At 53.4% G+C, this 13,377-nt stretch overlaps 1 protein-coding gene across 6 annotated transcripts in view; it reads left to right on the plus strand.

The window, feature by feature from the left end:
* Positions 1 to 2,918: 2,918 nt before the first annotated feature.
* EBF2 (EBF transcription factor 2) overlaps positions 2,919 to 13,377 on the plus strand; it is a 191,834-nt gene continuing 181,375 nt past the window's right edge. For 5 of the 6 annotated variants that reach the window (XM_065879342.1, XM_065879347.1, XM_065879345.1 and 2 more), the window contains exons 1-5: positions 3,255 to 3,385; positions 5,839 to 5,995; positions 7,055 to 7,118; positions 7,397 to 7,452; positions 7,973 to 8,046. In XM_065879342.1, coding sequence (XP_065735414.1) covers positions 3,255 to 3,385; positions 5,839 to 5,995; positions 7,055 to 7,118; positions 7,397 to 7,452; positions 7,973 to 8,046 — 482 coding nt within the window. Of the gene's footprint in view, positions 3,386 to 5,838; positions 5,996 to 7,054; positions 7,119 to 7,396; positions 7,453 to 7,972; positions 8,047 to 13,377 lie in introns of all 6 variants that reach the window. The other variant, XM_065879344.1, reaches the window with a different exon arrangement.

The raw sequence follows: 13,377 nt of genomic DNA on the forward strand, positions 1-13,377 counted from the left end.
AACTCGGGGGGCAGAGACGCTCCCTGCTCTGCCAAGGCCGAAGCGCCGCCTTGCGGGGCCCAAGGCTGCTCCCCCATTCCTGGCTCCCTCTACCCCCCTCCCGGCGCTAGCCAGGGAACTCCGTCCCAGCCTGGAGGGAACTTCGGCGTCCGCGGCTCGAAGCCCACAGGGCCCGCGGCATCTTGGCGGCCGTTCGCCCCGATCAACCAGTGCGGTAGTCGAGCCCGCGAGGAGCAGTGCGGCTCCCCGCTACACCCAGGTCATAGTTAATGGGCCACGGTGTTTTAAACTGCCACCCGGCAGAGCACCACGGCCTCTGAACTCCTCTCTGGGAGGTGGGGTGCGGTGGGTCTGGTCTGGGGCGGGCAGCAGGGACCCGGGAGAAAGAACCCATTCATTCGCTTCCTGAGGGGCATAAGTTTGGGTAGCAGCTGTTGCGGGAGAGGAGAGCCAGTGTCCTCGACCCCGGGTCTGCCCTTTAACCCCAGCCAACACGGGCCCGAGGGGAAGACGGTCCGGGCCAGGCCCGGGCCCACGGCTGCCTCGCGGCCCCTCGGGGCTGCGCCCCGTACCTCTCCTGGTACGAGATGCTGCAGGTCAGAGGCCCCCTGAAAAACAAAAATCGCCGGGCTCTTCGACACGTCTTGAGGGGTTCACGGGCTGTTCAACACTCTCCGCCAAGGAGCCCATTGGCTCCGCCGGGCACAGCCCGAGGATGAGGATGGGGGTAGGTGGTTACTTGAGGTTCAGAGAGATTTACAAAGAGAGTGGGGCCGGGGTAGAAGGCTCCGGGCGGTTAGTTTTTGCAGGGACTGAAATTACCGGTAAAATCTGCATACAATAGAGAATTGCCTAGCTGAAACAAGGTAGTAAGTTTTATCCTACCAATTTTTCTCCCACCCTCCTTCTTCCTTCTTTGGACAACTATCTTACTTGGCTTTTACAACAGTCCCGTTCCATATTCTTATGCCCGGTTGCCCTTATGGCTCCCTCTGCCCCTCTTGTCCAATAAGGCCAATCCAGAGCCCTGGAGTCGGGGTGCCACAGTCTACACAACCCAGAGGCGGGGACTTCACGGTCTCTACGCCCTCTACCCCCACCATCAACCTCCCCAATCCCAGGATCCGGGTTTGTGTAAAGAGGGTCAGGGCACCCTCTCCTCCTCCCCATCGGTTTTCAAGAGAATCTCCGCAGTAAAGACATGAGCTTCCTGAGCGCTATCCGTCCCCCGCAGTCAGGTCGCGGTTTGCCCCAGGGGTAGAGTGGAGGCGCGGATCCGTCCCTTTCTCAGGAGAGCGGCATTTCTGAAAGTGCGAGCTTCCTGTCTGCCCAGGCAAACGAGTTGCAAGGCGCTGTGTCCTCTAGCGGCAAACTCTCGCAGTTCATTTGTGAGCGCTCACCTACCCACCTATGGGATCTGGTCGGGAGTCAATTCACACTCAAATTTGAGTCCTAAGTGGGGGGGAAAGTCTCCTCAATGAAATCCAGGCTTTCGCCAAGGCCCTCTCGGTAATGAGGCCGGGAGGCTCGGGCACAGTCGCTCGAACTGCGGAACAGCTGATTTGTCTCCTCCACGGCAGATGGTCTTTGAGCACAGATTTGCATTCATTGTCTTCAAATCTGTTTTCGCGCTGGTGTTCTAGATTTCAGTAGCAGATCTATGCGCAGATCAGAATACAAAAGGAGAAGCAAGAAAATAACACCCAGCCAGGAGGAGTTTTAATAGGCACTGCGAGCTGCCCGGCGTAGTTAAAAAGCCGCCTAGAGTTTCAGCTGTTTAGCGGAGCTGCAGCCGTCTCCCGGCCATCATCAGCCCGCGGCCAGCACCGCGGCGACCGCGCGCCTTGGGCAAAGTTTCCGCGACTCCCCCGCTGCCTCCCAGCAGCTCCTCTGCTGGCTCCCCCGGGTTTCGGGAACTGGGCGGGGGGTAGGGGTACTGGGGACAGGAGGGGGCTCCCGGGACAAGGCAGGGCAGCTCTAGCACTCAGCCTGCCACGATCTGTCAGCAACCTCTCATCTGCATGGGTGCAACTCCCGCTCGCGTCCGCCCGGGCGTATTTTCCTTAGCTCTTTGACCGTTTCCCCCGACACTCTGTTTATTTGAATAGCACTTGAGCCTTGTTCGTCCCCACCCCCGCCTTCATTCATATATCCTTGTCTCTCAACTTGTAAACCGCACACAAAACCTGAGTGTCACCAAGTAACTCCAGGAGACTTGGGAGAGCCGTCCAGGGAAACTGGGCTGCTCTCGGGAACGTTTGCACCAAACATAAGTACATGCGGTCACACTCCGCTTCTTCACAAACCTGCACACAGAACCCAAGCCCCGGGAATGAATACGCCTCCCGCAGGCTACAAAAATCTGCATTTAGAGGCAGGATCCATGGAAGCCTCCCGCTCCCGCGACCAGACTGAGCCGGCGCGTACCAGCCGGCAGGGCCGGGCTACCCCGCTTCAGTGCAGGATTTGCGGGCCCTCATCTCACGCACGCACATGGGGTTCGGGCTAGGACCCAGGGCCCGCAGCTTTCTGTCCCCTTTCACCTCCCGGACTCCAGGCAACGCCGAGCGGGGCGCGCGCCGCCAGAGGACGTCGGCCGGGCCTGCCCAGCGCCGGCCAATCCCGAGCGTCCATGCAAATGAGGCTCCTTATCGGGCCGCGGCTCCGCCTTCCGCGGCCCGGGCCGTAGTAACCCATTCATGGGGCAGGCGAGCGGCTGTAGCCCGGCTCCGCAGCGCTCGCAGCCACCGCCTCCTCTCGGCTCCGGGTCTTCCCCTTCCTTTCACAACTGATCCTGTTGGGGATTTTTTTTTTTTTTTTTTTTTTCTAAATTGGAGCGGTGGGGAGGAGCGGGGGGGGGGGTGGGGGACCAGGAGGAAGGGGAGAGATTAGGCAGCCATCAATCTCCTCCTGTTTCTCCCAGAACAGGTGATGCTTCAAAATTGTGATCACTTTCTTGAGGCAGCGCTGCCACTGGAAGGATGCGAGAGACCTAGGGCGGAGGGCCTGAGGCGGCAGATCTGAACTTGAGGAGGATATAACCCAAACTTTAACTACATCAGTCCGCACCTCACGCGTGGAAGCAAAGGACGGGTTATCTTTTTAAATTTTTTTTTCACCAGAGAGACTCAAACTTCGGCACTTGATCCCTTTTCCTGGATTGCTTTGGAGGAGACGGTTTGGTGACAACGTTGGGAACAGTGAGGACAGCGTTGTAACTCATTTTTAAAGCGACAGTAGATCAGACTTTTTAAATGTTTGGGATCCAAGATACTTTAGGAAGAGGACCAGCTCTGAAAGAGAAATCGCTGGGCGCCGAGATGGATTCGGTCAGGTCCTGGGTCCGGAATGTCGGCGTGGTGGACGCCAATGTCGCTGCGCAGAGGTAACGAGACGGCTGCACAATGATTATGCTCGCAATCTCTCGCTTGTTGGCTCCCTCTCTCTCACTGTCTTTCTCTCTCTGTGTGTGTGTCACCCCCCTCGCTGCTCGCGCTCGCGCTCGCTCTCTCTCCCCCGCATCTGTCGCCCTGGCCTCGCGCGCTAGGGCTCGCCCTCCGGCAGGCAGATCGCTGCAGTTAGGGGAACACTTATCCCGCAGCCAACACTCGAGTTTCTGAACTGCCTGTATGCCCCACTCCTTCCCCACAGACTACTCTTTGGGCGGAAAAATAACAAAGTAGTATCTGATGCCTCTTAGCTCAGCCCCTAGTTCTGCGAGGCGGGCCCAGCCAGGAGCAGAGCGTGAGGACCGGAGCCGGCAGCGGCGGCCGCTGGAGGAGAGCCGGCTTCCCGGCGACTCCCGGGTTTCGCCCAGCTGCTTACGAGCGCCTCTCCTCCCGCATCTTGCCGGCCGATTCTTGGTGGCCGAGAGCCCAAGGCCAGATGGTTGGCTAGAGGAGCAGGAGAGGCCGGAGTGCCTGCCTGGGAAGGCAGAGCGGCCGGGTGCCCTGGGAGGGGGGCAGGCTGGAGGGTACGGGTGCAGAGAGAAAACAGTGGACTAGATGCACAGAGGCGGGGGTGAGGGTAGAGAAGAGACTAAAGAGAAAAGACGAAGGAGTAACAGTAGAAAGAGTCACGGAAGAAAGGAGACGCACCGCAAACGCAGGGATCACAAGCCTCTAGTTTTGCTGGTCCCTGAAGTTGACTTTGTTTGTCAGCATTCTCCTGCTGACGTAATAAACGCCTTGTCTAGGCTGCCACCCCATGAAGACATTCTGCTTCCCCTCCCTCACCACCACTATTGAGCTGAGGTTTGTGATCTCCACGACCTTGTCTGCGAGAGACAGCCCCCTTACCCCCAAGACTTCTACCCAGCACTATGCCTCTCTATCCACTCTCCTGGCCATGCCCCTCGCAGTCCCGACATCACGCAGAGAAATTACTCCTTTCCAGGCCAGGACTCTAGGTGTCCCGGGTAGAGCGAACCGGGCCGCCACCCTTGGAGGAGAGGAAGCAAAAGTCGCATCGCTCAGGAGACCGGGGCAGGCGGCGGCTCCCTCCCTCCTGCCCGAGCCCGGGGGGGGCGCCAGTGTCCTTCAGCAGATGGCACGCCGTGGCGGCGGCTTTCCGCGGCCGTCTGGGGGACTCGCTGGGCTGCAGGCTGAGGGAAACCAGGCAGCGCCGCAGACCGGTCTCCACGGCGCAGTTCCCTAGCCGAGCTCCTGAAAGACACCTCCCCTACTTTCCTCCTTTCCCAGATCAAGTAATTGTTAAAGTTGGAACAGGCTGTCCGTTGGGGGAGTCTAGTCAAAATTTTACACCCTTCAAAAGAGGGAGAGTGTTCGCGTCCTGGGGCAGGACGCCCCGCGACCCCAGCGTCCCGGAGCAACTCCGTCCGTCTGCTTGCTCGCCTGGACCCCGAGTCTCCCGTTAAATGTGATCTGGCGGCCAGTTTGTTCCCGGCCGCGACAGGTCGGCAGGAAGGTGTGTGCACATACTCAACACGCTTCAGGGCGCCTGTCGGGTCCTCCAACACGGCTTTCGCGGTCAGCGCGTTTGTCCGGCGCCGCCCAGAGATGCGGCTAGAGCGGGGAGACTCTCGGCCCCAGGCGAGGACGCGCTCTGCCTCAACTTTTCGGCTTCTAGGGGAGGGGTCCTCAGTATTATGTCGCCCGCGGTGGTCCTCGATCGCTAGTACTGGTCGAAGGGGATTCTGCCCTGCCACTGTCCCAGGCGCAACTTTTCGGAAGAGCGAGGGAAGCAGGAGGTGAGGCCTCTCCCTGTAGGACCGAGACTTGGCCTCTGGGCTTCCCATCCGCCCCCAGGGGGTTCTCTCCCACCGCCTCTCCGAGATAGCTTGGGGGGTGGTGCGTTGTGGGCAGCAGTGCCAGGACAGGTCACTCCAATGAAGATGAAGGAAAAGGGTCACTTGTTCAAAAATAACGAGGCGCTTAGTCCCCTACCCCTCGGGCCCAGCTCCGAATCCTGACCCGGTCGGCGGCGGGAAGAGGAAGAAGATTGGGGCAGCACAACGACAAGACCTGGACCGCCGTCTCGGGGGGGACCCTCCGGGCTTCGGCCTGTAGTCGCGATTCCTTGGTCTCCACTAAAGGCCGGACATTGAGCTACTGGGCATGAGATGCCCGGAGGCTGGAACGGCTGGCGGTGGCAAAGTCCAGAGTCGTGGGCCCTGCTACCCGACCCCCGTGGCCACTGTGACTCCTCTAAGGAGTCCCCGCTTCTTAATCCTAATAGAAAAAAGCACCCGAGGGGTTCAGAAGCCTGGACCGGGACATGGACCCTTGACCCTCTGAGATGTTGCGTGGGCGCGTTGGTGACTTCGTGTCTTTCTCTCCTTCCCCGTGTCTGGTGTCCCCCGTGTCTCTTCGTACGCAGCGGAGTAGCCCTGTCCCGGGCCCACTTTGAGAAGCAGCCTCCTTCCAACTTGAGGAAATCCAACTTCTTTCACTTCGTCCTGGCGCTCTACGACAGGCAGGGACAGCCGGTGGAGATAGAGCGCACCGCCTTCGTAGACTTTGTGGAGAACGACAAAGTAAGCGGAGGTCCCCCTCTTCCCCTCGCGGCCTAATAACTACCTCCTTGCAAAGCACTAAAGATCCCATCTGTCACTCCCGACACTTTTCCGCTCACATCAGCAGGGATGATAAATCGAGGCTTCTCACCCCTAGCCCTTAAATCAGTCGATTTCCCCGCAGCTTCTCCCGCCGGCAACTCTCCGCCCACACCTCCCGCTGCAGCGGTGCTTGTGGCTCTGCGCACCCGGCTTCCGGATCATTAGCAGAGCCTGGGCATGGACTGACGGCGGAGCAAAGTCCTTCCAACTAGAGCATAGTTTAAACGTATACTCAAAGCCGCCACTGCCCTTCTCCGGGTTATTTATTATTAATTATTATTATTTTGCACCTGCCAGCGCGGCAGGGTGGGTTACATAGGTACAAGGTTGAAACCCATAGCCCAGCCTTGCCCCTCCACCCCCAGCCTTCTCTTCCACTCTGGTTCCCAAGGCAGTGCCTGCCCCTGCCCAGGCCCCGGTACGGGCGCTGGATTTTATCTCAAACGAAGGTGATGTGGGAGGAAAGGAAAGTCTCTTGCTCTCTGGGCCTCCGTCTCTTCAGCTGCACCGTTCAAGCTTTGGAGCCGGCTCTTCCCAAGGTTCTTCTTGAACCCGGACCTGGGTCCCTGAGCTAGTGGCTCCAAGGCTGCGGTCCTGGTGGGACAGGGCCAAATGCTGCTCTTCCAAGTGACAGGTCCCTTCACCTTTCTGCAGGACAGGCAGAACCCGACAGGTTGGGTGGGGCCTGTTTAAAGGCAGCCTGGACATAGTGTCCGGTGGCCCCAGCTCCGGAGTCGCGCTTCTGAGGGCATTTTGAAGGGGGAGGGACAGACGGTTGGAGAGGGTCAAGTGACCGCCAGCCTTGGAAAGTTTTGGAGCTTGGACAGCGGCAGATGCTCCTGCCCTTTGACCCGGACCTGGGCAGGGGTCTGTTCAAAGCTGCCCGGTGACTGGGAGAAAGGCAGTGGGAAGTGGGTTAGGGAAGCCCCCTCTCTCTCCTTTTCGGGGTCTGGAAAGCAAGGGACTCTGTCTTTTCAGGAACAAGGCAACGAGAAGACCAACAATGGCACCCACTACAAGTTACAGCTCCTCTACAGCAATGGTGAGCGCCCTGAGTGCCCGCGGCGCCCGCTTGTTCCTCTTTTCAAGGAAGGCAGTTGACCTTGTCGCGGTCACCGGCAGGCGGGCTCCAGGCCTGGGGAGAGCAGGGCTGCGGGAGGCTCGCTCAGGGCCGGGGGCGGGGGCGGGGGCGGGCGGGTGGTGTTTGCCCCCAGGACGGCTCCGCCTGCGCTTGGGCCCGGGCCCCACGGCGGGACAGGTTTGGGATGCCCGGGCGGGGCTCCGCGGCCCTCACCTCGTGCCCTCCTGCCTCCCCGGCAGGTGTCCGCACGGAGCAGGACCTGTACGTAAGGCTCATCGACTCGGTCACCAAGCAGGTGAGCCCGGCTGTCCCCTCCTCTCGCGGGGGTGGGGGGTGGGGCCCTCCGTCCTGCCCCCTCCCCCCTCTGGCCTGTCTCTGACCTCCCCCTACCCTCCGCGATTTCCTGGGTCAGTCTTCACAGCCCCTCCACAGAAACCCACACTTTGTCTGCTCTGGAAAAATTAATGTTCCCTCTCACTCCCCAATTGTCCTGTCTTTCTGGCTGGGGAGACTCTGGAGATGGGAGTAGGTGAGCAAAGGGATGAAGAGGGGAAACAATTATTGGGAGATTCACTCCCCCCCCCCCCCAAATATTCCCTTTTGCAAGAAATATGTCCTCACCAGGGCAAACTTTTCTCTTACTATTTCGCTCGAGTTAACCAGGCCACAGCTCAGGTTCTGTGCTGCCAGCGGGCGCTCCCGAGGAAGAAGCGGGCAGAGAGAGGAAACCTGATTTTGTGCTCGCTCTTAAGTCCCCTTTTCTTTGTCCCTCCACTCCCTCGTATCTCCCCACCCTGCCCCCGCCTCCTTCGCAGCCCATAGCTTACGAGGGACAAAATAAGAATCCGGAAATGTGCCGAGTTCTCCTGACACACGAAGTGATGTGCAGGTAAGAGCCGTGTTTTCCTGCAGGCTTTGCCGGAGCGCGGGGCAGGTGAGCTGCGCCCGGCGCGCTGGCTCGCGTGCGTCTCGGGCGCTGACCTTCGCGAGCGCTGGCGCGCGGAGCGGGCGGCCTCGCTCGGGCTTGCCTCCTTAAAAGACAGATTCTAAGAGCAAATCGGTTGGGAGTCGAACAGGAAACCCAGAACCACTCAGGATTCCACCCCCAGGCGTCTCAGGAGTTTCCTGTGCTCCGTGGAAGGTCCGCTGTCCAGCGGTCGGCGGCAGTGCTGGGAGGGGCTGGGCAGCCGCGGGTCAAGTTTGGGATCGGAGGCTTTCCCTGAGTCGGTCGCGGTCCTAGGCCCGCCGGTCCGACCCGTTAGGGGTAGATGCACAGGAGGGGCCACTTGTGGAGTTACCGAGTCAAGGTCCTGGAACGACTGGCAGTCTGGGCGGGCGACCACCGCAGGGGATGGAACGGCCCGCTTTGGGGGCGCTACCCTTTGCCCCCTAGCTGAGGCACCTGTCTGTGCCGCAGAAGCGTTTTGTTCCTCCAGGGAAGTTGCTTTCCCTAGATTTCCCGAGCCACGGGAGTTTCTTAGGTCAGGAGGAACTACCGGCTAGAAAGACCAGTCGGGTTCACCACCTGTGGATGGGAGGAAGTGGGGGAGAGGACCCCAACCGGGGAGGTACGAGGTCTGGAGCAACAGCTGGATTCTGAGGGCCAAGTTGTGAAAGGTGCAGTCTAAGTCGAATTCCTACACCTTTTCCCATCTTCTCTTCTGAGACCAATCCATTTCGAGTCCTTTCTTCTGCTGGAGCAGAAGAAAATTAAAAAAAAAATTAACCCGTACATTTATTCATTCTTTCAATAAATGTTTATTGAGTGTCTGATATGTGCTGGTTATGGGGGAATCCCACAGCAAAGGAGAAAAGCTATAGAAAGGAAACTCTGGGAAGAGGTGGTTATTTTATTATAAAAATTTAAATGCTATTCTATGCACATTTTTCTTCCTCCAAAATCTCTGATTGGAGAGAAAGCCTCAATTCTTCCTAACTCCACTGTTGCTTCAGTGAATGTCTTCCAACTCCAGACTTTGGGTAATTGCAGGCAGTCTGATTTAGTTTGGACTGTTTTATGGGCAGCTCCCGGCAGCCCCGTCTCCCTCCTCATGGAGTCAGGAAGAAACCATAACAATCAGACATGTTTGTTTTGATTTTGACCAAGTATTAGAAAAACAAACTTTGCCAACTGCAAAGTTCAACTCTGCCAGTGGCCTCAGCTGAGGGGACTCGAGGCTTCCTCTCCTGAGTGCTGGGTGAGGTGTGGGACAATGGGGTAAGCAAATGGCTACTCCGTTATCCCAGGGCCCCTTGATAGGTACATTCAGAAAGAAAATACAATTCCAAGATGAACTTGCATGTAGTACCTAGGTTAAATAGAACACTTTTATTTGGTTGGCTAAGTGAAAGGCAGGTGGTTTTTTTTTTTTAATTCTTCTTTCTACTTTTAAATGTCTTTGTTTGGAGAGATTATCTTCTTAAAAGAAAAGAAAACAAAACCTAAATCTGGCCCATTGTCTGATGAATTATACCTATCACTTTAAATAATACTTGCATGCCCTATCCAGCTGTAGTTAAGGCTGACATTTTTATTTTTTAAGCCCAATCAAATCCTCCTCATTTTATGCTGTTTAAGTAGCAGCATCAATTTTTAAAGCCTCTAGTTTAGTCTGCATTAGTAATACAATATAAAAATTTAACGTACTGTAACTTTTCTGCATTTGAGACGTGGGAAGACGCTCTATTTTCTTCCCAAACTAGAATTTAAAACAAATATTAACTGTGGGTAAATAAATGATCCATGGGTTGGGTACTGTGTCTGTAGTGTGTGTGTGTGTGTGTGTGTGTGTGTGTGTGTGTGTTTTGGGGGATGAGCTGGGGTGATGGCAAGCATTGGATGCATCTAAAAGGGAAGTTCCCATTCAATCTGTCAGTCAGAGCTGGTTGACTTTTTTCAGGGAAAAAAGTTCCTTCTCTCACATTTTAAGAGTCAGTTATCACAGTCAGTGATTAAGGGATGAATCAGATGCTCTGTTTCTCAGTGGGTACTGCACACACTTAGTTTCATTTGCAAGGTGTTCTTGGGCATACCTGGGAATTTTCCTGAATGGTTTTGTGTTCTGTAATCTTTAGTAAAAAAAAAAAAAAAAAAAGCTCATAAACTGGTGTTTAGCTTTTAGGCGGCAACAAAATAAATCTCTTTTAGGTATAACTTTTCTCTCCCTTCCCCAATGGTCTCCTCTCCCCTCTTCCCTGCTTTAGTTCATTTTGCCATTTATTAGCAAGGAGACGTCTAGTTGTTATGTCGCTGCCAGCCACCCCTGTGCCCTCAATGCTCAGAGGGTTAAAAGATATTATAATTTGAACAGAAGTCGTCTCAAGGCCTACAGCTGGCTAATAACAGAGTTGTATTGAGCACAAGCAAACCCCACAGCTGTGACTTTTCGCCACAAGGCGCAGGCTAGACGGGGCCCTAATCAGATGGGCCAGCCGGGCAGTGAGGCCAGTGTCTTTATCGGCCAGATGGTGTGAATTTAGACACTTTTGTTATGCAATCGCAGGGAGGAGTTGGGGAGAAGAAAACAAAACAAAAGCCACCATGCTGTGCGCTTATTTGAGTTTGAAATTAGAGACAGATTTTTGAAAGTTGAGGGTTGAATTTTAAAAACGATTTTGGAGGGGAAAGGGCACACTGGCTTGTCTCGAGCAGGAGTTTGGCTGACTGGACACCCTGTGTCCAGGGCTGGGGCTTTTTTCCTTTGCATATCCCCCATCTTGATCCCTTTCTGAAAAGTGCAGGTAAGATTCAGGATTGGGAGAAAATTTCTCATATTTCCCACCTCCCATCCCCAACTGGCTAGCTTTTTTTCTCTTTCCCTCTCCAAAGACCACCACGAGGAGACAGGGAGGGTGGAAGAGGCCTGTAAGCAAACCGAGAGTATTTCAGGTAAAAGGCTCTCCAAATAAGGACCAGAATAAAATATGTCAAACTAAGCCAAACGAGGAACAGAGGAAGAGCTTTCATTTTCATTCATTAGGAAAAAAAAAAGAGTACTTCTGAGCCTCCCCGAGGTAGTTAGGGACACAACCTTAACCTAGTGCCAAATTCAGTTGCCTCTTCTCTTTGTTTGTTTCCCATCTTTTCCTATTTTTTCGTCTTGTTCAGTTTTTAAAAATACTTTCAGACTTGGAGAATGACTTGATAGAAAATAACCCTAAAAAGCCTTTTCATGAAAGTAGCTGAACCTGAAGTTGGTCACTCAGGCTTTGTCTCTATAGCAAAGGAAGGGAGATTTGAGCTTATTAACTGAGTAATTCAGGGACCCTGTTCTTCATGTCAACTCCCCACATCCTGATCCCAGAGCGACTGTTTGGGGAGTGTGGGTTCATGAATGTCTTCTACTCTCCATTTCCCTTTGCTTATGTTACTATTGCTGGCTTGAGGACGGAACGTCATTTAAGAAATGAAATAAAGAATAACTAGGACATCTTGATGAGACCTTTCTTTTTAAAATAGAAAGAAAGAAAGAAAAAAAGAATTAGCTTTGGCTAACCAAGAGAAATTTTACGAAGAGCTCAGATGGGGTGAATACAGTCCACTCCTATAATTTTTATTCCTTCACTATTATAGTCCGACAGCCAAGTGTCTGCTACATCTTTTCTGGGTGTTAAAGTTAGAGATTATACTTAAATATGTTACTGTTGGAAAATGGAAGATTGGGTCCTAAAGTTTCTCTGCATTTTTCTTGGAGTATCATTTCCTTCCCTGAGTTGATTCCCCACATTGTATTACACTGGCACCAGGCTTACATTTTTATCTGTTTTTCTTTTCCTCCAGAGAAAGTCCCCATGGAAAGCAGCTGAATTCAGCTGAGCAATTTTGCAAACTTACTCGGCCTCCTTAGAATCATTCCTTCTCAAGCTAAATAGATTGCCACATCCTGAGAGTGTTCTCTTGTAATTAAATTGTACTTAGAATCGCACACAGATTTGGGTTAGGTTGACAGGCTGGTGATGTCAAAGAGGAGTCTAGTTAGAAGGTGTTCAGATAACTAGCATGTATAGGGCTTTTTGAAATTGTCTTGCTAAGAAAAAAGGTTTGCCTGAGTTGCAAAGGTATTATTCTGCTGACTTAAGCAATAGAAACAGGAGAGCGGGGAGACAGGGATGGTGGCAGCAGGAGCAACGGGTGGGGTAGGGAGTTGGGAAGAGAGACAAAGGTTCTGGGAGAGCAGCCGGTCAGAATTTTTATTGGTGTTAATCTTGAGATGGAAATTTTAAAAGTTAAGACCTAATATAATTTCAAAGGCAAACTATTATTTCCGCGTCCCAGTGGCGAACTCTGGTATTTAAAAAACTTGAGACAATTTTTCTTTTACTTCTTACTAATTTGATTAAATGTCTTACAACCTCATCGTGCCCATTGGCTGAAAGGTTTTTTAAGCATCTCTCAAGGATTTTTAACTTTTTGAGAATGGTAGAATCGTTCACTGAATAATCCACACATCCCTGCATGAGAGAGATGGACTTAAAATTTTTTTAAAATATCTGTCTGTTTGTTGGTAATTCTGTAGAAGATCAGAGAGGGCAAGTGCACTGCGCAGAACCAGAAAGCAAATCTAAGACTGGGATGGTGTTAGGCCTTTGGGTCCCTGCTGCCACAGTGACTTTGTCTTTTCCCTAATCTGTCACCACTTTCGAATCGAAGGATGCTCAGGGAATCTCATAGCCTGTGCCCTTCTCAAACCTAAAAGAGACTCTGGAGATCATCTAGTCCAACACTTTAATTTTATAGATAAGCAAGGCAAATCCCAGCGGGGCGAAAGAGATTTGACTAAATCCATGCAACTGGTTAGTGACAAAGTTGGGTTAGACGCCAGAGCCCCGATTCCCACTTTACCGGTCCTTCTATCGTGCTGCATCGATCTTAAACTATACAGAAACTATCACGGGAAGGGTAACACTTACATAAATTTGGTTATTGCTAACATTTATGACACATATTCTCCAACTGGTGTGGATGATAATGCTTTTCTTATAAGCCATGTCAAGGCTACATCCTTCACCAGCTCCTATTCATGGTGGACCACATGCTTGGATGAGCCGAGAGGTATTTAGAAGTCTTGTGGTCCTGACAAGCAGCAGACAGGCAACACAGGGATGTGATTTTCCAGTGCTTCCAGCCACCCAGCCTCCCTTGCCCTTTTCGTATTTGTTCTCTTTAGGTCCTACGGAGTCCTTCCCATTCGTTGTATTTGCTCTAGGGCCCCTTCTTTCT

Source organism: Phocoena phocoena, chromosome 6 (genome assembly GCF_963924675.1).
Source record: "Phocoena phocoena chromosome 6, mPhoPho1.1, whole genome shotgun sequence".
In the NCBI taxonomy this organism is placed as follows: Eukaryota; Metazoa; Chordata; class Mammalia; order Artiodactyla; family Phocoenidae; genus Phocoena; species Phocoena phocoena.